Source organism: Drosophila obscura, unplaced genomic scaffold, assembly GCF_018151105.1.
Source record: "Drosophila obscura isolate BZ-5 IFL unplaced genomic scaffold, ASM1815110v1 contig_189, whole genome shotgun sequence".
In the NCBI taxonomy this organism is placed as follows: Eukaryota; Metazoa; Arthropoda; class Insecta; order Diptera; family Drosophilidae; genus Drosophila; species Drosophila obscura.
The window spans coordinates 1,306,468-1,329,660 of record NW_024542777.1 but is presented as its reverse complement, the minus strand read 5'-3'; the positions used below and the strand labels follow the sequence as shown (position 1 = coordinate 1,329,660).

Sequence of the window (23,193 nt, the reverse complement as noted above, 5' to 3'; positions counted from 1 at the left end):
TCAAAAAATGTGTTAAATGTTTGCGTAAATAAAACAAGCGGAGAACAGGAATTCTTAAACAACATCTCCTACCGCCAGAGCCACGCCCGTATTCGTCTGGGTATTGGCTCTTGCCCCTTTCTTGGGTTCAGGTTCTGGATTGGGTTCGGGTTTGGGTTCGGGTTACTTGCATTTAGCTGGTAGCTATGCTTCGTTTGTTTTTTCCGCTTTTCCTGGGAAACGCTGTTAGCTGGTCAGGCTTTGGTTTTCGTTATTTGGTACTTGGTTACCATGTCAAGTGGCAGGTTACCCTGCCCCCTTCACTCGTCCCAGCCCACTCACCCCACTGCACCTCAGCCAATCCAAGCGTTCCTGGAATGTTGATATATACATATTTACCTTCAGTGGTGGCTGCCACCGATACACCGATACAACTGCAGCCGAGTGCGTCTCGGAACTGGTCCAACGCTCGTGCAAACAAATTGCATTTGTGGGGAAAAGATATTACAGATTTAACGGAGGAAACAGAAGCCAACGATGTGTGAAAAATGCCAGGGAACGCATAAAAGGAACCCTGGAAGAGATCTCTCTCTTTACTCTGGAATTTGTGTATATTGACTCTTTATTCTGATTGATTCTGAGTTTTTCACTATTTCTAAATATGAATAGACACAGTCTAATTGAATGCATTCTCTTTTCTTCCTGGCAGAACGCGTCCTGCGCTACTGCGAGTCCCCGTCGGTGGGAACCTGCTGCACCTACAACATGGAGACCCGCATGGCGATGCAGTCGCGCCAGCAGCTCGAGGGCCACACCAAGGAGCAGATCACGCGAATGTCGGGCATACTGGGCAGCAAGGCCGTCAAATTCAATGGTAAGTCATCGATGGTTACTCCCGTTTCGCTCAACGAGCCACTTGAAGATGACACAATCCCCGAACGGCATTGACAGCAATGATGGGGGAGAACGAGCCACCGATTAGAGATTCGAGATTCGAGTTTTCGGGTGTCAAGTGGTCGCTGCCACTGGCATGGCGATACATGGAACATTGTGCGGGCCTCGAGTTACAGAAAATTTCAAGTGGCAGACGACAATGCGGATGTTGTTGGGATCTCAATCTCAGCGGATGCAGCATGCAAGCGGTAGAGGCCAGAAATAAATATAAAATCGAATTCTAAACATTTAGTCGGGCGGATGTGCGCCATTTTTCCCACTCCCCAGGTTCCTGCGGTCTGTGGTCTGAGCATTTTTCTTTAATTTGATTTTCCTCTCTCTGTCCTCTGTCTTGCAGATATTTTCAGCGAATTGCTGGTGGAGTCAAAGGCCCAGTTCCACACGATGTTCATGCGTACCTACGGAGTGATCTACCAGCAGAATTCGTACGTCTTCTCGGATCTGTTCAAGGAGCTGGAGAACTACTTTGCCCGCGGCCGAGTCGATCTGATGGAGGTCATGGACAAGTTTTTCAACACGCTCTACCAGAAGATGTTCACCGTCCTGAACACCCAGTACGCCTTTGACGAGAAGTGAGTTTCCATGCCATCCATGCCATCCATCCATGCCATCCATGCCATCCATCCATGCCATCCATCCGTCCATTGTTGGGGGTAATCGAAACCAAATTTTAGAGACTTCTACAAAACAAAAACAAACGTGTGAAACCGCAAAGTGTCTCGGGCTGTCAACCGGCGACGACGACGACGGAACTTTAACATTGCCTCCTGTCTGGTGTGCAATTTCAGTTGACGTTTCAATATACTTTTACGCCCTACGCCCAACGCCCTGCGCCAGCTCTCTCTGCTTAAAGTCTCCTTTGTTTTCGTCTGAATTTGATTGCGGTTAATACGCTTAAAGCTTAGAGAAAACGAGTCCAAGACGAATGTGGAATACACTGGATGCGAGTGCGTATCGTTATTACATGACATCACAGATCCCTTCTACCTACAGTCTTCCCACTCTGAGGCATATAATATACGAGGTGGATAGCCTGCCCCAACCCACTACTCAGCGCAATCATCCTGGCATCCCCTGATGCCCCCTAGACCCACACATGTAGCCACAGTCCACAGCAGAGCTCCATCCGATCCGATCCGATCCGAACTGAAACCGCACTTTATGCCATGCCAGTTCCTGTTCCTCACTTGCTCGCATTTCCATTTCCTCAGGCACAAAAAAACATTGCACCCTCTTGGCTCATTGCCCTGGAACGGGTCGGGCTAGGGGTCGGGGCTACTCTGCTAACCAACGACTTGGCTTGGCTTGGAATTGTTCCGCGCGCCTGGCCAAATGACTTTTGGTGCTCGTCCAGCTCCAGCTCCAGCTTCTGCTCCAACTCCAGCCACAGGCAGGGCTCGTGTTACCCACGCGCTTTCCCATGCCAGCTCCGAGTCCCACTCTACTCTGCCTCTGACATTGCTGGCGATTCGCTTTTATTGTCATCGTTTTAGTTTGTCGTACGTGCTTTGGCACGTTGTCCGTTTACTGCCATTGGACGATGGCGATGGCAACGGCAACGGCAACGGCAAGAACCACAGGAATAGCGATGTCGAATAATTGCCGGCACTTGCCTGCCTGCCTGCCAGTCCCCTTTGCCTGCCCCTTTGGCTGCTTCTCGTCATTTGTTTGTTGTTGGGGTTTTTGTTTGCTCTGATCGCCCCCTGAATGGAGCGAGTCCCCTTTGGAGAGGAGGCACGGGCACTTAATGAGGGGGTAAGCTCAGCAGTTGGTTGGCACACACAGGGACAGCCAAATAGGGGTTTGGGTCAATGAAAGAGGGTGATATGGGGCAAGGGCTATGGGTAAGCAGCGGGTGTTTATGGACAACATAGTCTACTGTACGTTAGAGGCTATGGCTGAAGAGTAGACTGGACTCTCTGTTAGCACTCGCTGGCTTCCTATCAAGCAAACTCTTGGATCTGCCCTCCCATCTTGGGTGCCCTGCTGCGGCGGCTGCGGCTGCTGCTTGACTGATCTGTCACCATTGTGAATGCAGCTGGCAGTAATTTCTAAATTGTTTAGCCTAAGTAAAGGCATGCCACACTGCTGCTGCTTCGTGGTCTCCTCTTGACCATGGTGACAGGGCAGGGACACCGACAGTCAGATCCGAAGGCAGTAGGCAGAAGGCAGCCGTACAAGTGCATTGACTGTGTCATGTCTGATGGCCGATGGCCGAACCGTAGGACTAGACACAACACACACCACATTCGTATCCGGTCCTAGGTGCACCACATGATGAAGGGGCCAGAACAACAACAACAACAAAAACAGCACATGGCGAGCAACTATTTTTATGATTTTTCCGCATAAAACTTTGTGTTGTGTGGAGAGGAATGCGTGGGGAGGCGTTCAGCCATGCCATTTACAAGCGCAGATTTCCGCTAACAAGCAATGCAAATATTTTTCCTTTAATTCCATTTTTCCTCCGTAGGTACATGCGGTGCGTCAGCGAGCATATGAAGGAGCTGAAGCCATTTGGGGATGTGCCGGACAAGCTCTCCGTTCAGATCAAGCGATCCTTTGTGGCCACTCGCACCTACGGACAGGCCCTGGCCACGGCTGCCGAGGTGGCCAAGAAGGTGCTCAATGTGAGTATCCTGTATGCTGACCGGAAATGTCCAGGCAATCTAACGCAGAAGATGCATCTCTCTCCTGCCATAGATCCGACTCAATGCCGACTGCACGGGCGCCCTGACCAAAATGCAACACTGCGGGGCCTGCAAGGGATACACGGAGAAGCCCTGCACCAACTACTGCGTGAACGTGATAAAGGGCTGCCTCCACTACCAGCACGAGTTCGACGGCGAGTGGGAGAACTTCGCCCTGGCCATGGACAAGGTGGCCGAGCGTCTACTGGGCTCCTTCAACATTGTCATGGTCGTGGAGCCCCTGAACATCAAGATATCCGAGGCCATCATGAACTTCCAGGTTGGTTCTCCTATACATACACACGTACATTCTCGTACATCGGAGATGTCGATGTCGATGTCGCGTAATAATTAGCATTAGCATAAGCCAATGAATGGCAGTTTGCAACTCGTTTTTGGCCAAAGCAGCTGCCGATTCGCTTTAAGACGCTTCGTAGTGGGACTTTAAATTATGCTCGCATAAAACTGTCATGGTCTCGGATAGGTTTATGGGCGCGCATCTTAAACGAGACCCCAACCCAGCCGATGAAGTGTTTCTGGGGGAAACCCGTGCGAGATGGAAGCAATTGGCTTGGGGGAAAGGAAATATACAAACAAACGAGTATTCTAAATGGAATTTATGCTTCATTAAACTCGTATTCCGGTAATGAGTTTAGTTCGGAGGTTGGCAGTGGTCATACGTACGAAAATTCTGACAGTATCTTAAACACAAAAGTCTTTTTCCTGCTCAGTGAGAGTACTGAGAGTCCGCAGTCAGCTGCTCCTTCTAAAATAGGAAACGATTTGGTTCATTCCGATTCATCTACAATATACTGGCATTTAGGGCGGATCGAATATATATATGTAACGTCAATACTATATGAACACCCAACGGGCTGGGCAAAGATTCCTTCTGGCTGCCACATGCAGTCGAGGGTAAAAACAAATACTACGAGTACGCATGGCATTTACACAGAAATCAGAGGAATAGTTCACAGATGGATGGCCATAAGTTATTGAATTTTGATTACTGCCATATTTTAGCCCTCCCTCCAGTCCGCTCGTCCTCTCTGGCCAGATGATGTTTTGTGGCTTGTGTGCCAGTTGAGCGATTTATTTAAACAACATTTGGCCCGCATATGAATTTAATTTTTATTTCCATCTAAAATTTAAACATTTATCGCCGCTTCTCTCCTTATTTTTCTACTTTTTTTCGCTGCCTTTTGTTGTTTGTATTCACAATACTCGTACTTTTGTTGTTGTTCGGCATTCTGCTTTTAATGTGTTTACTTTTGGCAGTATGTATTTGTTTTATTATACATACGCACATACGTACAAATATATGTATATATGTATGTTGTTGCCCGTAAATGGCTATTTTGGCAAAATGCGAAATAGTTTTTAATTTTATTTTAATTTTAATTCTTATTCGTTTTCTGATGCTGTCTCCGGCGGTTGCCTTATTTGAAGTTGGCTGAAGCCGCTTTTGATGATTGCAATCTCGCTCGGCATGGCTCTCTACAGCTATGATTTGTTCGAGTCTAAGAAGAACGGGAAATCTAACATTTACCACTTGACCCAACGTGACCCAACCCGACCCAACCTCTTCCATTGCGATCACATATGTACATATATCAGCTGTAAATGGCTGATGGATGGGTAACGTATCCCAGTAAGATAAAGAGAAGTGGACTTCTTGATAAGACGGTCGGACAGGCAAAGGTACGACTCTGTCCGGAGGTCTCTGATCGCTCGAGTGGCTCTTAACGAGTAGCTGGTGGAAGTCAATTCTTATCTGTGGCGTGGGCTAATAAAACCTATTAATAGCCATTTGGAAGCTATTTTCTGAGGGGTGTGAATGGAATTGATTCCAAGTGTAAATTGGGAATTTAATGCCATCAAATCTAATCTTGAACTTCCCTTTTTGCTGCAGGATTCTGGCCAAGACATCACCAACCGCGTGTTCCAGGGCTGCGGCAGACCCACTCTAAGGCGAGCCAAGCGCTCCGCTCACCCCAAGCTTCAGGCAGTCCAAGAACTCCATGTGGAGAGCCCCGCCGAGGCGGACACCCTGGACATAGACGCCACGCTGGATGAGGCGATTGTGCTGAGAGAGCGGAGAGCTGCAGAGCCCGGCTCCCAGGAAAGCTCCGCCCCACCGCAGTCCCAGTCCCAGGAGCAGGGCGTGGGCGGGGGCGGGGGCAAGAATGGTGGAAACGGGGGCGGTGGCAACCATCGTCGCCAACAGCAGCGTCGGAAGCAGCAACAGCAGCAGCGAAGGAAGCAGCAGAACAACCGCAACGACAACGACAACGACGACGATGAGAACGAGAGGGGAGGCGGTGGACGCGAACCGATACTGGACAGGATCGTGCGGGACATACGGCAGCGGGTTAAGGACTACAAGAAGTTCTGGTCGAATCTGCCGCACTCCATATGCAGCAATGAGGACATAGCTGCCAGCTCCGATGTGGATGTTCTGTGCTGGAATGGACACACCATCGATAGGTGCGAAAACAGATGATTGCAGTACGCGTATTGCTAGAGTTTTATTCAACACCTTTTACCCCTGCAGGTACATGCATTCGATCACCACGGAGCACGGCTCCAACCCGGAGTTCAGTGGCAACCCAGCCAACACCCGACAAACGGCTCAGATGTCCTCGCAGCTGTTCCTTCTGAAGAACGCCGTCAGCCACCTGCGCAACGCCTACAACGGTCAGGATGTGGAGTGGAGTGAGCAGGGTAGGTCAACTGAAATTTCAATAGGTCACGCCCACTGATTCCATTCGTTTTTTTTTTTTTTTTTTTTTGTGCAGAAGAGCCGTATTTGGGCAGTGGAGCTGGTTCGGGATCCGGTTCGGAGGATGACGAGGACGACGACGAAGGCTCTGGCCTGGGTCCTTTCGAGCCGAGCCACAAACCTGACGTGGACCGACCCTCGGTGGATGCCGACAACGACGACGACGAGGACGGCCATCCTCAGATTCCCACACACACTTCCCGGCCAAATGTGGACGACAAAAATCCCATGGTCCACCCTACGCACTTCGACCATAACGATCTCGACGAGGATCAGCATGGCGAGGGAGATGACGAGGACGAGGAGCTGGAGGGAGCCCGGGGTGATGGCGATTCCAATGCCGATGGCGATGCCACTCGCTCGTCCAGTGCACCAGAGAAGATGACGCTACGTCGCGCTCTGGTTGTCTACTTGCTGCCCCTCTATATGGCGTGGTTCGGCGGCGTCTGCGCCGATTTGCTGTGATTATTCAATGTGCGACCTCGCAACCTGGAGCTCCCGCCTCCCGCCCCCACACCTCTCAGTCATTCATCCGTGAAACAAAAGAAAACGTTATTAGGAGAACTACACTTTATATACGAAATGCGAGTCCAAAATTTTATAAAAACTTTTGATGGATGGCAATCAAAATGCAATCAATCGGGATAGGATTAGGTGTAAGCGTGCCAGCCTAGGAGGATAAGAATTTAGAGGAGGAGAGAGAATACGTAACGATCCCCCATCATATAGTTCAGTAAGAGGCCCCCCTCCCACTCCCCCTGCCTAGGTCTAAGTGCGAAATTCTAATTTATAAGTGAAACGAGAGAGCGCGCGAGTGTGCGAATGAGTTGAGTAAGTGAAAGCGAACGTGAATGAATGCGAGTGCGAATGTGAGTGAGTGCCTGTTCAATGTGATCGTGATCGTTTAGCAAAAATTAAACATAAACACTGTAGCCCCTAGAGACCTAAGCGACAAGCACACACCTACACACCTATTTATAATTTGTATTATATTTATGCATATAGAGCACAGCACACACCTCTGTCTCAGAATGAAATCCATTAACCCGAACAAGAAAAGCAATAACTACATAATGACCCCCAACCTGAGTTAACCCTTAGTTGACTTATCGTGTGGCCATAGAAAAGGGTCTGTCCCCTCATTTGTGTCGTTCACAGACACATTTGCCAGAAAACAAACGCATTTCAACTAAACACCCTTCGTAAGCCTAAATATTTATTCTTATTTTTGATTTTGAATATTAAAAAGAAAAGAAAAAATACAAATACAAAAAGTAACAATCAAAATGTAGCTAGTTTTTATGTAAAGTGGAAAATGGACAATTTTAATATTGAATCAACTGTATTGGATCGGGCCGGTAAGTTGTCTTACGAAGCTTACAAAGCTTACGAAGGGATTTCGATTGGTCCGCCTGTTACTCGTGCACCATTACCATTATGAAAGGCAAAACAATTTTCTACAATGTACTTGGCGCCTTTTTTTTAGCGGGTCCCACTTGGGAAACGGTTTTAAACGCTCAATGCTAATTTAATTTACCTATATCGATTCTGAGCGATATGTTTGACTTTGTCTTTTCTTTTACTAAATACTGTTATTGTCTTTTCAACGTTATTTTGGATCCTGTAACCGAAATAATCTCCTTACCAATGATCATATGTTAAATGTATAATTTCAATTAGTTTTTTCCATTTAAAAAGGCTAATTTCCCCAATTGTATTTTATTGTATTTTATTTACAGTTTTACTTCAAGTTTGTCTTGAAATTTGGCGGTTTATTTTCAAATAAACTAATTGACTCGATTATATAACTATCGATAAATTTCAGGGAGGTATTTCCGCAATCGAGTACGGCAGCGCTACATATATGTTTACAGGGGCGCACGCTGTGGCAGAATTAAGTACTGTTAGGCGCGAACACAGCCGTACTTAACAGTAAAATAACATATTTTCTTCTTCTATTTCTTCCTATTAGAAATTTCAAATGGCGAGTAGCGCCTCTAGCGGACTTGAACCAAGAAGTATGTTAAATAATTTATTAAACAATAAAACCAGTTGTTTGGATGATTATCTAATATATTTAATATAATAAGGAGCATTTATAATTATCGTGTAATATAATGGCAATAATACGAATCACATAGTATAATTTTTTGGCTTTTGGTCCGTCCTCAAAAAGTAGCCGATTCTCGTTGCATGCGAATGGTCCTCAAAAAGTAGCCGATTCTCGTTGCATGCGAATGGTCCTCAAAAAGTAGCCGATTTTCGTTGCATGCGAATGGTCCTCGAAACCGATTGTTTATCGCATACGAATTGTTTAAGTTTATTTCGAAACAAACGAAACAAACAAACAAAAACGGAGAAGCGTCAAAACCAGAAACGTAAAATATATAAATAAAATTTAATGACGAACGAAAAAAGAATACAAACGAGAAGGAACGTGCGAGTCGCTTCTGGGGACGCGACTCTACTTATACCCGTACTCAGTCAGTATATACATTTTTGATCTTATGATTTTTTAGAATTTTAGAAAAAAAAAAATTTTACATTTTACATTTTTTTGCTACATCTGATATCTACATCTACATCTACAATGTATATTCTACATCTAACATGTAGATTGTACAATGTACATGCTTCTACATCTCCTCCGCTAGGGGTTGCTCGCGCACTGAACGCGGCAGAGTGTGCGAGCGAGAAGGAAAATGAGTTTCGTTGTCGTCGTGGGGGGGGGGGAGGGGAAGCAACTGAAAATTAATTTCTTCATTCTGGCTATAATTATGATCCGATCTGATTCAGATTCGGCAGTCTGGTAGGTATGGGCATTCTCTACGATACTGCGTTTTTAGTTTTATCGTATCTTTAAAAATGTGCCTGCCACAGATTTTCGTCCTTTGTGGGGGCGGAAGGGGGCGGGGCGAAATTTTGAAATACACTTGTAGCAGTGTGATATCACATGAGTGTGGAAACCAAATTTGGTTGCCCTAGCTCTTATAGTCTCTGAGATTAGGGCGCTCAACAAGACGGACAGACAGACAGACGGACAGACGGACAGACGGACAGACAGACATGGCTCTATCGACTCGGCTATTGATGCTGATCAAGAATATATATACTTTATGGGGTCGGAAACGTTTCCTTCTCTGCGTTACACACATCCACTTTTACCACAAATCTAATATACCCCTTAACTCTTTTTTGAGTACGGGTATAAAAAAGAAAGTTTTAGCTATTTCCCATACCAGGAATCAAAGACCTCTGAAAATAAATAAAATTTATTTATAAAGCAGAGAATAAAACGTAAAACACTTACCGTGACTCCAAAGCATGTATATATATGAAGCATAGCTTTATTATAAGCTTTTGTGCAAATCGTGCTGGAAGGGAGTGTCGACCATTATTTGAATGAGACGCTTGAAATGAAAAGCAAGGACATCGCCCCGAACTTCCAGGTCATCGTTCTTGCAGCCATTTAAGCGTAGGGTCTTGTCTGGGAAGTTGGAGAAGTAGTTTTCACAAATCTTCTCCAGCTGCGACAGCTCCTGTAGCAAAAGCTGGCTATGGGTATTACCCACGAACTTGACCCTTTTCGCCTCCATTGCTCCTCACCAATTTGTGTCCGTATACTCCATATCCTCGTACAATTGGTAGAGCGCCTGTTGGAAAATAAATAAGTTCATTAACAAGTTCAGACATAAATAAGTAAGTGAAAGTATTACCGACTCTAAATATCCATGTTTTCTTGCGAAATTATTTCGCATATGCGTAATGTCGTATACATTGTGCAGAAAAATTATTGGCTGGGTTGTAGTCCGTCACAAAAGTCAACAGGTACTTTTTGGCTGCCGGACACCTCACTTGTATGTGCAACAATACTCGTCTCAGGAACTTCAGAATTTCTGTGCCGTCAAGGGAGTCTTTACCTTTTGCTGCCTGTTGAATTAAAAACATATATGGGTAATACGATGGGATATTATTTTTACATACTTACCAGTCGCATTATTAAAGTCTTGTATTTACTCCCGTCAGCACAACGGGCAGCAATAACTAATATTTTTAAACTTTTCACCACACATTGCTGTAATGAAATATATGTGAACATAATATTTCTTCCATGACTGTTTGTATATACTTACAGCTTCTGTGAGCTCTGGCAGGTGCCACTCATCCAATAGTATATAGAACGGCTTATTAAAGCCGTCCAGGGCAAACAGATCCTCCAGGAAGAATCTCTCCAAGTGGGAGTTTTGCGTCTCTATCAAACTAATTGCCGCAGAAATTTCTTCCAGAGAAAAATCTGTACGGCTATTTATAAAATCTCTTAGGCTCCTCATTATAGAAAATGTAAATCGATATCGCGTAAAACGATAGGCAGATTCATGGGGGCTCGAAATTGGAGATGCCATTTTTGGGATTTATATTTTTATATTTTTTTTAATAAAATATCTTGAAATTAGCTCAATACTTCAGTTGTACATATTTTTTTGTTTTAATTTGATTTAATATCTTGATTCGTTTAGAATTTAAAAATTAGCAAGCTGAATGGCGACGTGACACGAAGAAAACACTGGCAACGCCAACGTGCCGCCATTTTACCGCAATGCAAATGGCCGCCATTTGAATTCGCACACACACGGAACGCAACACGGTCACCGGTATTATTAAAATATGGACGTTCTCAGCCTGCTATGCTTCACCACACCAATGGCCTCAGCAACGGCGCGAACGAGGTTGCAAACAATCCGTGCAAGCGTACCACTTTTTGAACTGACGCATGGGGTTGGGAGCAACGAGGTTCGCATGGCCAGGTTGGCTGAACAGTATGCAGAAAACGACGTAGCCTTCTGCGTTTCTGCGGAAAAAGACCGCAGCGGCAGCGGCAGTGGCGAAAGAAGACGTCGGAGGGCTAGCAATGCGCAATGCGCTAGAATCCGCAGCCTCCGACGAGCCCACGCCCACACACGCGCCAGAACCGCCAACCTCAGTGGCGAGACGGCAGCTTCTGCCCTTGGCCAGCTCCACACTCTCGTCGCCAAGGGCAAGGCTAAGTGTCGCACCAGAGCTGCCTGAAACGACCAACCCAAGCTTCATGGACACCACGCCTCGCTGCTCCACCAATGTTAACCGCAAGAAGGTAAAAACAAGGGAGCAGCTAGATATAATTAATCGAAAGAAGAGGGAGAAAAGGCTGGCGCGCCGGATGGGCGGAGTGGAGCAGCGGGCAAACCACCCCCAGTCCCAGAACAAACATTTGCGAGGAGTTGTGAACCTTGGCCCGATCCCCTTCCCGGACAACCGGATGGAAGGGGAGTGCACACGCCGGCTCTCTTCCGGGGCGTTGGAGTGGAGGGCACCGAAGGGGTGGGTAGCGCCACCCGGCTGGGAAAACCGAAGGCAGCTCGACAAAGATAAGTGCGAGCACTGCGGCACTTATCTGACGAATAAGCAGAGACCGGAGCACACACCGGTGTGCAAGGTGACGCCAAAGCCCTTTGTGTGTCCGACGTGCGGGTTCTGAGCAAAGACTTGCGAACGTTCCTGCAGCACAAGTGCGGAGCCCGAGAGGGGCAACAACCCATGTCCAAAATCGCGAAGGAGCCGGAGCCGGGGCCGCCAGTCTCTCTGGAGGCGCTCGAGGAAGCGGCACTCGCCGAGCTTGAATAATAACAAGCCAAGCAAAAGCTAGCCATTCAGGTGAGAGTAGTCCCCTAAAGAGCTGCAACATTACGCTGGTGGAAGGTATCCCAAATGACTGGGTACTCCTGTGCAGCCGACCTTAGGGCATATAAATCCGATTTATTGCGGTCGGACACAATGGCCATTAGATTTTTGGCCAGGCCCAGTTTGGAGATTTGCTTCAAAACGATCCCAAGAGCCGATTTTATTTTTTCCCTGCCAAGCTTGGATTTACGGTTTGCAGCTATATCAACATATACTGGTACCAGTTGAAATATATATTTGAATAATTTGTATTTATAAAAGCGAAATAATTCAACTTACCACTCGGATATATATGTACATAGGTCCAAGTAGATGGCAGCGAAGGCCAGCACCCTCAATTTAACTTTGCCCTGACCACTTGGTGTCCTTAGGCATGGCTGAAAATATTAAATAAATATATATATGTACATATATAAATGTCTGAATTGTACAAGTAATATTAAATAATTAAATATAAGACGGCCTCAGGCTTTTGACCGCTGCAATGTCCACGCAGGGTACGCCGACATTTGCCGCCACCGCTGCTGCGACATCCTCCTTTGTGACCAGGCTGTCAAGGTCTCTGATCTCCACACAGAGTTCCTCGGTCTCCGCCCTGATGCCGGATTGCATGCCCAGTGCCTCGCCGATGACCTCCTTGAGCTTCGCCGTGTTGCTCTTGCTCGCGCCATCTAGCTCAAGCAGCAGCTCGCCCTTTGCCGTCCTCCGGATCCTGTTTACGTTTTCGCCCACTTCCTGGAGCTTACCGTCCTGGCGCCTGGTGACCATTCGAAGAATGTCGCTATAGCTTAGCTCTCCCGGCTGGATTATGATCGCGTCCGGCCTCGGCTCGCGGGGACGAGGTTCCTTTTTCTTTCTCACCTTGGGGCCCACCTGTTGCCATTTGAGCTGCTTTTTCGCGGCTGGGGTGGCAGCACTGTCGCTCGGAGGTTGTCATCCCGACCTCATCCAGCGCTGGCAGCTCAAGCTGAGTCGTCGGTTGCTTCTGCTTGGTGCCTCGTTGCCTCTTTGTAGGCCCAAGGGCCGGCTGGGAAGACTCTCGTAGCCTCTTCGTTCCTGCTGGTGGCGGCTTCACGGATGTTTGGGTGCTCTTGGTGGCGGTTCGCAATCTCCCTTAGGTGCAGCTTGTCGAAGTTTTTGAGACTACGCCTGCAATGCAACGATTCTCAGCGCTAGATCCTTCATGGGGAAATCAACGTGGCGCTGGTCGTTCATCCTCTTGACCAAATCGTTCGCGCGCGTGCCTGGGGTTTTTAGGAGCTGCAGTGGGTCGGAATGCGAACGTTCAGCCTCCTTGCCATCGGTACCAAGGTGGAACATGCTCGATCCAGTTGCTTTCGCAGGTGCCGAAGGTGGTGGGGATCTGGCAAGTGCGCTGCGCTTACAAAGACTGCCTCTTCAGTCATGTTGTCAATCGGGGTGTGTGGTGTGGAAGTCATAGTGTGAGGGTCTCAACTCGGTGTTCGTTGGTCGCAGTGCGTAGTCACCATCGCATCGATCCCATGGGTGCCTTTCCGTGGAGTGAGGTCCATGCGAGGGTTGGCCCTGGGCCTTATGAGCACCAGGGTTCAGAGCCAGATCGGTGCTAATTGGGATATAAATCAACCAATCCTACGCATCCACCTAAATGGAACGACCAGCAAGCGTTTCCCGAGGCCTGCCAAGGTTTTAACGAGACGGGGGCAGTGAGGACATTAGCCTACGAGCCATTTCAGCAGCGGCTGGAGCCATGGTCAATGATGGCATCGGCGACAGCTTTGGCCAGTGATTGAGTGCATCTTCGATATGCCTGGCTACCAACTAATTATGACTGGATGGGACTCAACTTTTACAAAATTAACTGATCCGGTGCTATTTCACTGTCCCTCTGGCCTTCAATGACATAGTTATTTTGTATTAAAATAACTGCTGCACATAGTTTTCTTCTTCTTACTATTTCTAGTTTGCTCGTCATTTTGTATTATTGTTTACCTTTTCTGGGTTCTTCTTCTCCTCCTTTTTCTGTGTTGCAGTTTCCAGCACTGTCTGAGCAAGCTGTCCTGTTGTAGGAGTTTAAAAGTAAAAAAACAACAACAAGTCAAATATGCGGGAAACAACAATAAATGTTTAAATAAATAAATAAATATATGCATACATACCTAAATAGCCCCGCAAATCCCATAAACAAGTGTTGGCTGTACCACTAACCATTCAGTATATATGTAGATGTGCCAGTTCATACACCGAACGTGTCGCAGCTGAGATTTCTGTCCCAGGTCCCCAGGTTTTCGGCTGCTGGACCTGAGACGTTCGGGCATTTTTTCGACATGTTCGATTCATGACGAGATACGAAAGCAAGCCGAGAATTGCAAATGTATGTGTGTACACAGTAGAGTTGGGTTGCTCATGAGTGAGTGAACAAAAATGAGCTGTTTACTTCACTGAGTGAACTGAACATGTTCAATCAATTTTTGTTCAGTTGTTCACTTGTTCAGTTGTTCACTCAGTTGTTCACTTGTTCAGTTGTTCACTCACTTGTTCAGTTGTTCCCTGTTGACTCACTTGTTCAGTTGTTCCCTGTTCACTCACTTGTTCAGTTGTTCCCTGTTCAAGATTACTCTGCGATACACAAGACAAAATTACTTTTAGCCATATGACATTAGACTTGGACAATTTTGCTGCGTAGAGAGGGATAGCACTAGAGACAAAATGCAACATTATTGTTCGTAGCAGTCTCTAGAAACGTCTAATGGCTTTTAGTAGAACAACTAAGGCACTACTTGACACACAATGATGTTTTCCAGCAAAACACAGACACCAATTGTATAATTGTATCCGCAAAGTAAAATTTTTACGATAAATTCTGCCGCAGCGCTTCTCCCAGCTCAACTGGACAGCCAGCTTGACGCATATAGTTCTCTCGCTCTGACTGAAGGCATTTCCCATAAGGCCATCTTTATTTTTTCAGCTAGTCAGTTATCAAGTCTAATGTCATATGGCTATTTGCAGATGTTACACTTGGCCTTTTGGTCGTCCAAATGTTCAAAATGATCCCAAATCGAACTTAAACTGCGTTTTTGATACAAATTCTGTTCACTTAACGGCTAAATTTTTTATTTTTTATTAAATATTCCTACCGTATTGAAATACATGAATAAACTTTTTTTTTGCCTTTTCTTTTTCTTAATAAAATATTCTTACTTTTATGTATTGTTATCCACATACTTCTTTAATATTTGGGTGGGGTTTTGCTAAACATACTTATTCATACATATGTCTATGTATTTGATACGTAACAAAAAATAACTGGGGAAATTAACAAATGTTTGATAAACTCTGTGAACGCACTGGCGAACAGGGAACAACTGAACAAGTGAACAACTGAGTGAACAACTGAAAAAGTGAACAACTGAGTGAGCAAGTGAACAACTGAGTGAACAAATGAGCAACTGAGCAAAGTGAGCTTGTTGTTCACTCACTTAAAAGTGAGCAACTGAACTTGTTCAGTAAAGTGAACACTCTTTACCCAACTCTAGTACACAGGCACGGCAAAATATTTATCAATTCTTATTTTCCGAAAAAGTTTTGAGTTTCGTTTCCAGGTTACGTAAATGTGTGTGTGCCATGTATTCACACATACTTTGTTTGTGTGTTGGCTCTACAATTTTCGGCCGCTTGAACTGAATTTCGGTTTTTCGTTTTGTTTTGAAGGGTTGATGTTGCGTCGGTCGCGCGGGGTATTTCTTCCATTCTCTTTGAGGCTAGCATTTGCCTCTGCTTTCGGCTTCGTCAATGCCTCGACCCGCGTCGAGTCGAGCGACAGAATACGCCAACAAAATTGAAGTCGCGAGGGACAGGGCCGGATTACCAGTTGCCGAGGGCCCCCTGGCTACAAAAATTTGTTGAAAAAACAAAACTCCAAATAATGGATAAAAAATAGAATAGCCACTGAGCCAAACAAACATAAAACTTGTAAGTTTTTATTTCAAATGAAATGGAAAAAATGGTGGGCCCCAGGTTGATGGTTGCCCAGGGCCCGGTTGAGGGTTGATCTGGCCCTGAATAGGTCGATTTTGGTTTTAAACTTTAAAGTTGTTATTTGTTTGTATTTACAGTGGGGAAAAAAGATATTATATACTTTGAATAAAATAAATGTACACATCAGGAACATTTTCCAGAGCTTTAGCGAATCTAATTTTCAAGATAATTTTAGTTCAGGAGATATGAGCAGAGATAACATCCTTTATTTTTATATATTGCATTTATTTCCCACCCCACCCACTCTGCCCATTCCTCATTTATGTTGCGGCAGGTCAGCTCAGATCGCTACATCAGCCCTTCAAGACAAAACGGTAAACCGAAATTCCGTTCAACCGGCCAAAAATTTAAGCCCACAGAAGCACAGAGCACACACATTTACGTAACCTGGAAACGAAACTCAAAACTTTTTCGGAAAATACCCTGCAGTACGGTCATCGATGTGTAAGCGACGACACATCGATGCCAACGACATGCAGCTCGATGAAATAAGCGATGACCTGCCATACGAGGGACTGTTTACTTTAACACAGGGATGTCCTAGGAATATAATCGATGACATAGTAAGCGAGAATTACCCGAGAGTAAGGCCTTAATAAGCGATGAATTTCCCTTGAAAAGTAAGGCTTTAAAAAGTGATGAATTTTCCTTAAAAAGTGAGGCCCTAATAAGCGATGTATTTAAATAAAAACTTTGGCTATTTTGAGGAATAGGCATGAGTAAATTCTGGTTTAAAATATTAAATTTCATTTATTTATTGTTTTATTATAAAAATGTAGATTCACGTTTTTATGCTGTGTGTTCTTTTTTCCGTTGTTGGAAATGAAAAAAAAAAGTCCAAAACGCATATAATTTCGCAATATTACATTTTTTCATTTTTTACAACAATAGACTATTTTTAATTAAATGAAACACTGCACTTACCTCATAATAATTTTGCCCAAAATAAACAAAACCTGCGTCTCACTTTTCACCGCACAATTCTAACAACGTTGTCGACGCCGACGGCCAAACCGAATTCTGTTACGGCACGCGTCGTAACAGAAAGAAACAAAGAAAAACGAGAAGGAACGTGTGCGAGTCGCTGGGGGCGGACTTCTTATACCCGTACTCAGTCAGCATATACATTTTTATGCATATAATTATTTAGAATTGAAAAAAAAAAAAACATTTTACATTTTTTTGCTACATCTGTTATCTACATCTACATATACTATGTATATTCTACATCTAACATGTATATTATACATGTACCATTTAGATTCTACATCTCCTCCGCTAGGGGTTGCTCGCGCACTGAACGCGGCAGAGTGTGCGAGCGAGAAGGAAAATGAGTTGCGTTATTGTGAGCAGGAGTGGGCAGGGGAAGCAACAGAAAATTAATTTCTTCATTCTGGCTATAATTATGATCCGATCTAGTTCAGATTTGGAAATCTGGTAGATATGGGCATTCTCTACGATACTGCGTTTTTAGTTTTATCGTATCTTTAAAATTGTGCCTGCCACAGATTTTCGTCCTTTGTGGGGGCGGAAGGGGGCGGGGCGAAATTCTGAAATACACTTGTAGCAGTGTGATATCACATAAGTCTGGAAACCAAATTTGGTTTCGCTAGCTCTTATAGTCTCTGAGATCCAGGCGCTCATCGAGACGGACAGACGGACGGACAGACAGACATGGCTCTATCGACTCGGCTATTGATGCTGATCAAGAATATATATACTTTATGGGGTCGGAAAATTTTCCTTCTCTGCGTTACACACATCCACTTTTACCACAAATCTAATATACCCCTTAACTCTTTTTTTGAGTACGGGTATAAAAAGAGGTTGGTCTGACCGACGCGTCGATCGCGACGTCGACGTCATATTCGTGTACCGCAGCGGCAGAGAAAAATCCTGGATGACGCGTAGTTGACATTTGTCATCGCTCACTTCTGGTACGGTACTGCAGGGTAATAATTGATAAATATTTTTCCGTGCCTGTGTACACACATTCATTTGCAATTCTCGGCTTGCTTTCGTATCTCGTCATGAATCGAACATGTCGAAAAAATGCCCGAACGTCTCAGGTCCAGCAGCCGAAGACCTGGGGACCTGGGACAGAAAACTCAGCTGCGACACGTTCGGTGTATGAACTGGAACATCTATATATCTATATACTGTATGCTTAGTAATTTGGGACTCCACCAATGTCAGCTACAAACAGAAAACCAAAAGGCAGAACTTCTGGCTGGAAGCTGCCAAGAAGATGAACAGAGAAACTGGCCTGAAAATGGAAGTTGGTAAGCTAATAAAGCAATTAATGAATTGACATGTCAATGATTCCTACCTGCATATTTATTTGTTAGCAGCTGAAGTCAAACAGAAATGGCAAAACATCAGAGCGTACTACTATGCGGAGCGCAACAAATTGATGAAGGCAGCGCTTAGTGGAGCACAGGATGGGGAAGTGCGTAGCGCTTGGACGTACATGGACGAGATGGACTTCATGGCAGATTGCAGAATACCACCAGGATACAATCCCGATACGTCAGTCAGCCACAGTAGTATGACCTTTAACGACGGTGAGGAAAGTTACGACGAAGAGAAGTTCCCGGTGGAGGAGGGTTCTCCGGTGCACGAACAGTTGGAATTTTGCACACCCTGGTCACCAGCGCCAAAGAGAAAGAGATCCGATTCCGAGTCGAACGATGGCATTCTGACAAAACTTTCCGACTCGCAGAAAATGCTCACCGACGTCCTGGCGATGCCGACAAAATCAAACCCACACGCCGACTTTGGTGCATTCGTTGGTGGGACGATTTTAAATATAAGACGACGATTTGGGAAAGCGTTTGGAAATCAAAATTTTACAATTAATTACCGATTTTAAAATCAAGCAGTTGGGATGCGATGAGGAAGCCCAATAAAATAGGATTCCAATCTATATTAAAATACAATTTAAATGTTAAGAGTTTCGTATTTTTCTTTAATTTTCCAAATCCAAACGATGCGCTGCAATTCAACATTTGGGATGACATACAAATGGTTATTCGTTCGTATGGATTCTTCTCTCAAAAATTTGTACAGACAAAAGCAATTTAAAACAATTTTGCTGAATGTCATTGGGGCACGCTTGATGGGCGAAAAGATAACTCGGAAGCGACTGGCCAGCATCCCAAACGCATTCTTCACAACGCGTCGACTCCGCGCAAGCATATAATTGAAATGCTGCTGACTTTCGGTAAGATTTTTGCAAAAGTACGGCTTCATGTTGTACTCGGTGAGGAGGAAAGCCTCATCAGAGACCAGTGTGTATGGGGAGACAAGGTTCGACCGCGGAAGCACAGACGGTGATGGTACGTGGATGCTGGTGTCATCCAAACTGTATTTCAAATCAGAGTCTGATGACCATTAACATCATGGAGGGATCTCCCTCGCTTGATATGGGTCGTGTTTTGCAATACTTTCCGGTAAATGGAAAAGCCACAATCAATTATATTAAAGGCAATTCTTTACGTGTCTCACCATCTATAGCTCCAATGCAATTGGGAAATCCCCAAATATCATTGAAATCTGCAGCAATCTGTTTCCATTCTTCTGCCGAGGTCGGAAACGGTAGGTGCTCTCCATTGAGCACATTATACAATGCAGGTATTGTCTGCCTAAATATCTTCGTAATTGTGGGTATATATGTATGTGGGTTTTGTTTGACGAAATGGCATACGACCAGTGGACAAATAGAAAAGCGTCACCTTCAGTCGTTCCTCTGGTGTAATAATGTTCCTGAATGGTGTTTTCTTTTCTTGGATAATAGGCCGCTCCTTTTCCAAAATTAAATTAAACTGATTTGGTAAATTATTAAACACGTCCCTACAATTCCTACGATTACATACAAAAATGGTGCTCTTCTATTGTCGGCAATGGCCATCAGGTTATCTGCTTTTCCCATATCCCTAAGCTCCACCACTATAGGCACCACACTTAGGTAAATGTAATTGAAGCATGTTCAATCCAAATTAATTGAATTTTTTAATTTTTCTTCTAGACACAGTCGGCCAAGAACCAATGACCCAAGAACGTCACGACTTATTCAATAACAGCAGCAATGGGCGCCAGAATTGGCACACACCCTACAGTAACTAGATGGATGGGAATCGTTCTCAGGAGCAGATGTGTTAGCGCGAAAATCGGCTCCACCTCGCCAACGAAGTTAGTTAAAATGTTAAAATGCACGGTATTTGTGCGTCAGTTTAAAAGTTTAAATCGGGAGAACACACAAAGTATATAGTTTTAGCAAGAGTTATTCGATCTGCTGCTACATAATCATTGGTTGTGTTTGCTTACAATACTATTTTGGTCTGAATAACAGTGATGTTAAAATGTTTACGTTGCTTGTTTGGCCCAATAGTGTCTTTGTCCGATTAATAGTGTGATACATTTTCCGCTTTTCAAGTGTTTTTTTGAGTTACATTGTGAGGTTAGCAGTTTCTTGGTTTAAGTACTGTCGAGATCCAAATTTCCAATCGCTGCAGTTATTTTAGACAACTCAGCAGATGTATCATCAGATACCTCCTGATCCTTCGGCTCCGCGTCCTCTTCGGTATCGCTGTTAGAGAAAGTTGTGGTCAATTCGTTCAACGAATTCTCCAAAGTAGCGACGCGAGCCAGGAGAAGATCCAAGCGTTTCTCCATTGCTTCCAGTGCTTGCGAATTTTTAATGGATTTGGATGCACCTTTTGCCTTTACTTTCTGCACGGCAGAGCTGGTGCAAAGCGTCTCAGTAGAGTTCGTTGAAGACATCTTAATATTTCCGAAAGTATTTCTTTAATTTTCTGTTGAAATTTCTCAGAGTTTTTTTGAACTGTATATGAATTTGACAGATGTATGTCTCGGTCTGCTCAGTTCTCAAATCTGCCAAAAAAGATTCATTCACAGAAGCCAGCTAGTAGTCGTAGGAGAGCGTAAAACTCCACACCACTCGAGACCAAAAAGAATCTCGATCTCTGACGAAGCAGACCTCCATCGGCACGGGTGTAGTGTACTGTACATACATACATATGTATGTATGTGCATGCATACACATGGATATCTTTGGATACGGGGAACTTGTATCTTTTTATCTCTTGGAGCTTTCAGTGAGCGAGCGAGCGGCGAACGGTAAACAACAGCTGGCGAGGCAGTAGAGTAGGCCGCGGGACCGCGACAAAACAGGGCAAAAACAAGAGATTGAGAAGAAAATTTCAAAGCCCACGAAAATGTGTCTGTGTCTGTTTGAGATGCGCAAAGTTCGATCCAGTGCAAAATTTCCATTTGAATAATTACGCAAGGCGCAGACAAGACACGTGAGTGCAGGAAAACTTTATGTCTTGAAATGAAAAGTGGGCAAGAGCGAAAGTGGAAATTAAAGTGAATTCTCAGGTAAAGCATCTGCATATCTACAAATCTACATACAATCTGTGTATATTTTAATGTGTGGCCAATCTATTGAAGTGCAAGGCAGATACAACATCGGCTATCGTCATTCGCAGCTTCGTCTGAATCAGCAGCATTTCCAATCCCAGTTCCCCGTAAGTTTAATTAGGCAATGTATTAAAATTTCATAAGCAAACAGTTCGGTTCGGCGCTTTTTATACCCGTACTCAAAAAAGAGTTAAGGGGTATATTAGATTTGTGGTAAAAGTGGATGTGTGTAACGCAGAGAAGGAAACGTTTCCGACCCCATAAAGTATATATATTCTTGATCAGCATCAATAGCCGAGTCGATATAGCCATGTCTGTCTGTCCGTCTGTCCGTCTGTCTGTCTGTCCGTCTGTCTGTCTGTCCGTCTTGTTGAGCGCCTAGATCTCAGAGACTATAAGAGCTAGGGCAACCAAATTTGGTTTCCACACTCATGTGATATCACACTGCTACAAGTGTATTTCAAAATTTCGCCCCGCCCCCTTCCGCCCCCAAAAGAACGAAAATCTGTGGCAGGCACATTTTTAAAGATACGATAAAACTAAACAGTATCGTAGTGAATGCCCATACCTACCAGACTGCCGAATCTGAATCAGATCGGATCATAATTATAGCCAGAATGAAGAAATTAATTTTCAGTTGCTTCCCCCCCCCCCCCCCTCCAACAAACGACAACGCAACTCATTTTCCTTCTCGCCGCACACTCTGCCGCGTTCAGTGCGCGAGCAACCCCCATAGGAGATGTAGAACCTAAATGGAGCATGTACATTGTACAATCTACATGTTAGATGTAGAATATACATTGTAGATGTAGATAGGTCAGATGAGCAAAAAAATGTAAAATGTAAAATTTTTTTTTTTTCTAAAATTCTAAAAAATCATAAGATCAAAAATGTATATACTGACTGAGTACGGGTATAAGTAGAGTCGCGTCCCCAGAAGCGACTCGCACGTTCCTTCTCGTTCATTCTATTCCGCTAGTCAGTATAAGTACGTTTGACTTTTTTACCAAGCGCTGTCGCTTGAGAGCCGTTCATCTTTTATTTGCCCCTTTGTATTTACAGCTGTTTGATGGAAACCAGTTTGCTAGCATGCCATAGTCAGTGCTTCTAACGATATTTACTTTTTGGGCATCAGGCCGCTGAGAGCTATACACAAAAGTCAAACTAACCTGCCTGCAATTCGGTTTTGAGCTGCAACGAACGGTTGAAGGTAGTCGAGTCAAATCACATTATCTTGACTGGTATTCTTTGCGGCTCGTTAGGCAACTGTAATTTAAAATAATGCTATGAACAAAAATACTCATCTTGAGCAAACATTGTTTCTTATAATAAAAAAAAGGAAAAAGAAACGCGACTGCGAAAGTACAACATTAGCAGAGCAAGGTTTCGATCCTCGGACCTCTGGGTTATGGGCCCAGCACGCTTCCACTGCGCCACTCTGCTTGTTGCCATCACTATGCCAGAAGCCAGCTACAGCTTCTGTGCTGCTGTCAGAAGATGTACCTACCCACCCTGCAATGTTAACACAATGTTACCACCCTCAGTAGAAAGGAAATTGTTGAAATTGTTGTACATATGTACTTCTTATAATTTTTTTTTTCTAATTTGAGC

The 23,193-nt window shown here is 44.6% G+C and overlaps 2 protein-coding genes, 1 long non-coding RNA gene and 1 other non-coding gene across 5 annotated transcripts in view; 2 read left to right on the top strand and 2 right to left on the bottom strand.

The window, feature by feature from the left end:
• The window catches only part of LOC111066756 (glypican-6), a 37,699-nt gene extending 30,085 nt beyond the window's left edge, over positions 1–7,614 (top strand). Inside the window, exons 2-8 of the mRNA XM_022355589.2 lie at positions 689–853; positions 1,271–1,505; positions 3,407–3,563; positions 3,637–3,903; positions 5,536–6,110; positions 6,178–6,347; positions 6,422–7,614. Coding sequence (XP_022211281.2) covers positions 689–853; positions 1,271–1,505; positions 3,407–3,563; positions 3,637–3,903; positions 5,536–6,110; positions 6,178–6,347; positions 6,422–6,870 — 2,018 coding nt within the window. The 3' untranslated portion in view covers positions 6,871–7,614. The remainder of the gene's footprint in view (positions 1–688; positions 854–1,270; positions 1,506–3,406; positions 3,564–3,636; positions 3,904–5,535; positions 6,111–6,177; positions 6,348–6,421) is intronic.
• A 2,107-nt stretch (positions 7,615–9,721) lies between these two features.
• LOC111066813 lies at positions 9,722–10,469 on the bottom strand. Its single transcript, XR_002607102.2, has 3 exons — positions 10,394–10,469; positions 10,122–10,335; positions 9,722–10,058 (listed from the first exon to the last, which is right to left on the bottom strand). It is a non-coding gene; the product is annotated as an uncharacterized LOC111066813 (long non-coding RNA).
• Positions 10,470–21,277: 10,808 nt separating this feature from the next.
• Positions 21,278–23,193, top strand: part of LOC111066770 (venom dipeptidyl peptidase 4) — a 64,438-nt gene continuing 62,522 nt past the window's right edge. The window contains exons 1-2 of one of the 2 annotated variants that reach the window (XM_022355613.2): positions 21,278–21,540; positions 21,613–21,689. The gene's annotated coding sequence lies outside the window, so the exon portion shown is untranslated. The remainder of the gene's footprint in view (positions 21,541–21,612; positions 21,690–23,193) is intronic. The other variant, XM_022355614.2, reaches the window with a different exon arrangement.
• Trnam-cau lies at positions 22,954–23,025 on the bottom strand. Its single transcript has one exon. It is a non-coding gene; the product is annotated as a tRNA-Met (tRNA).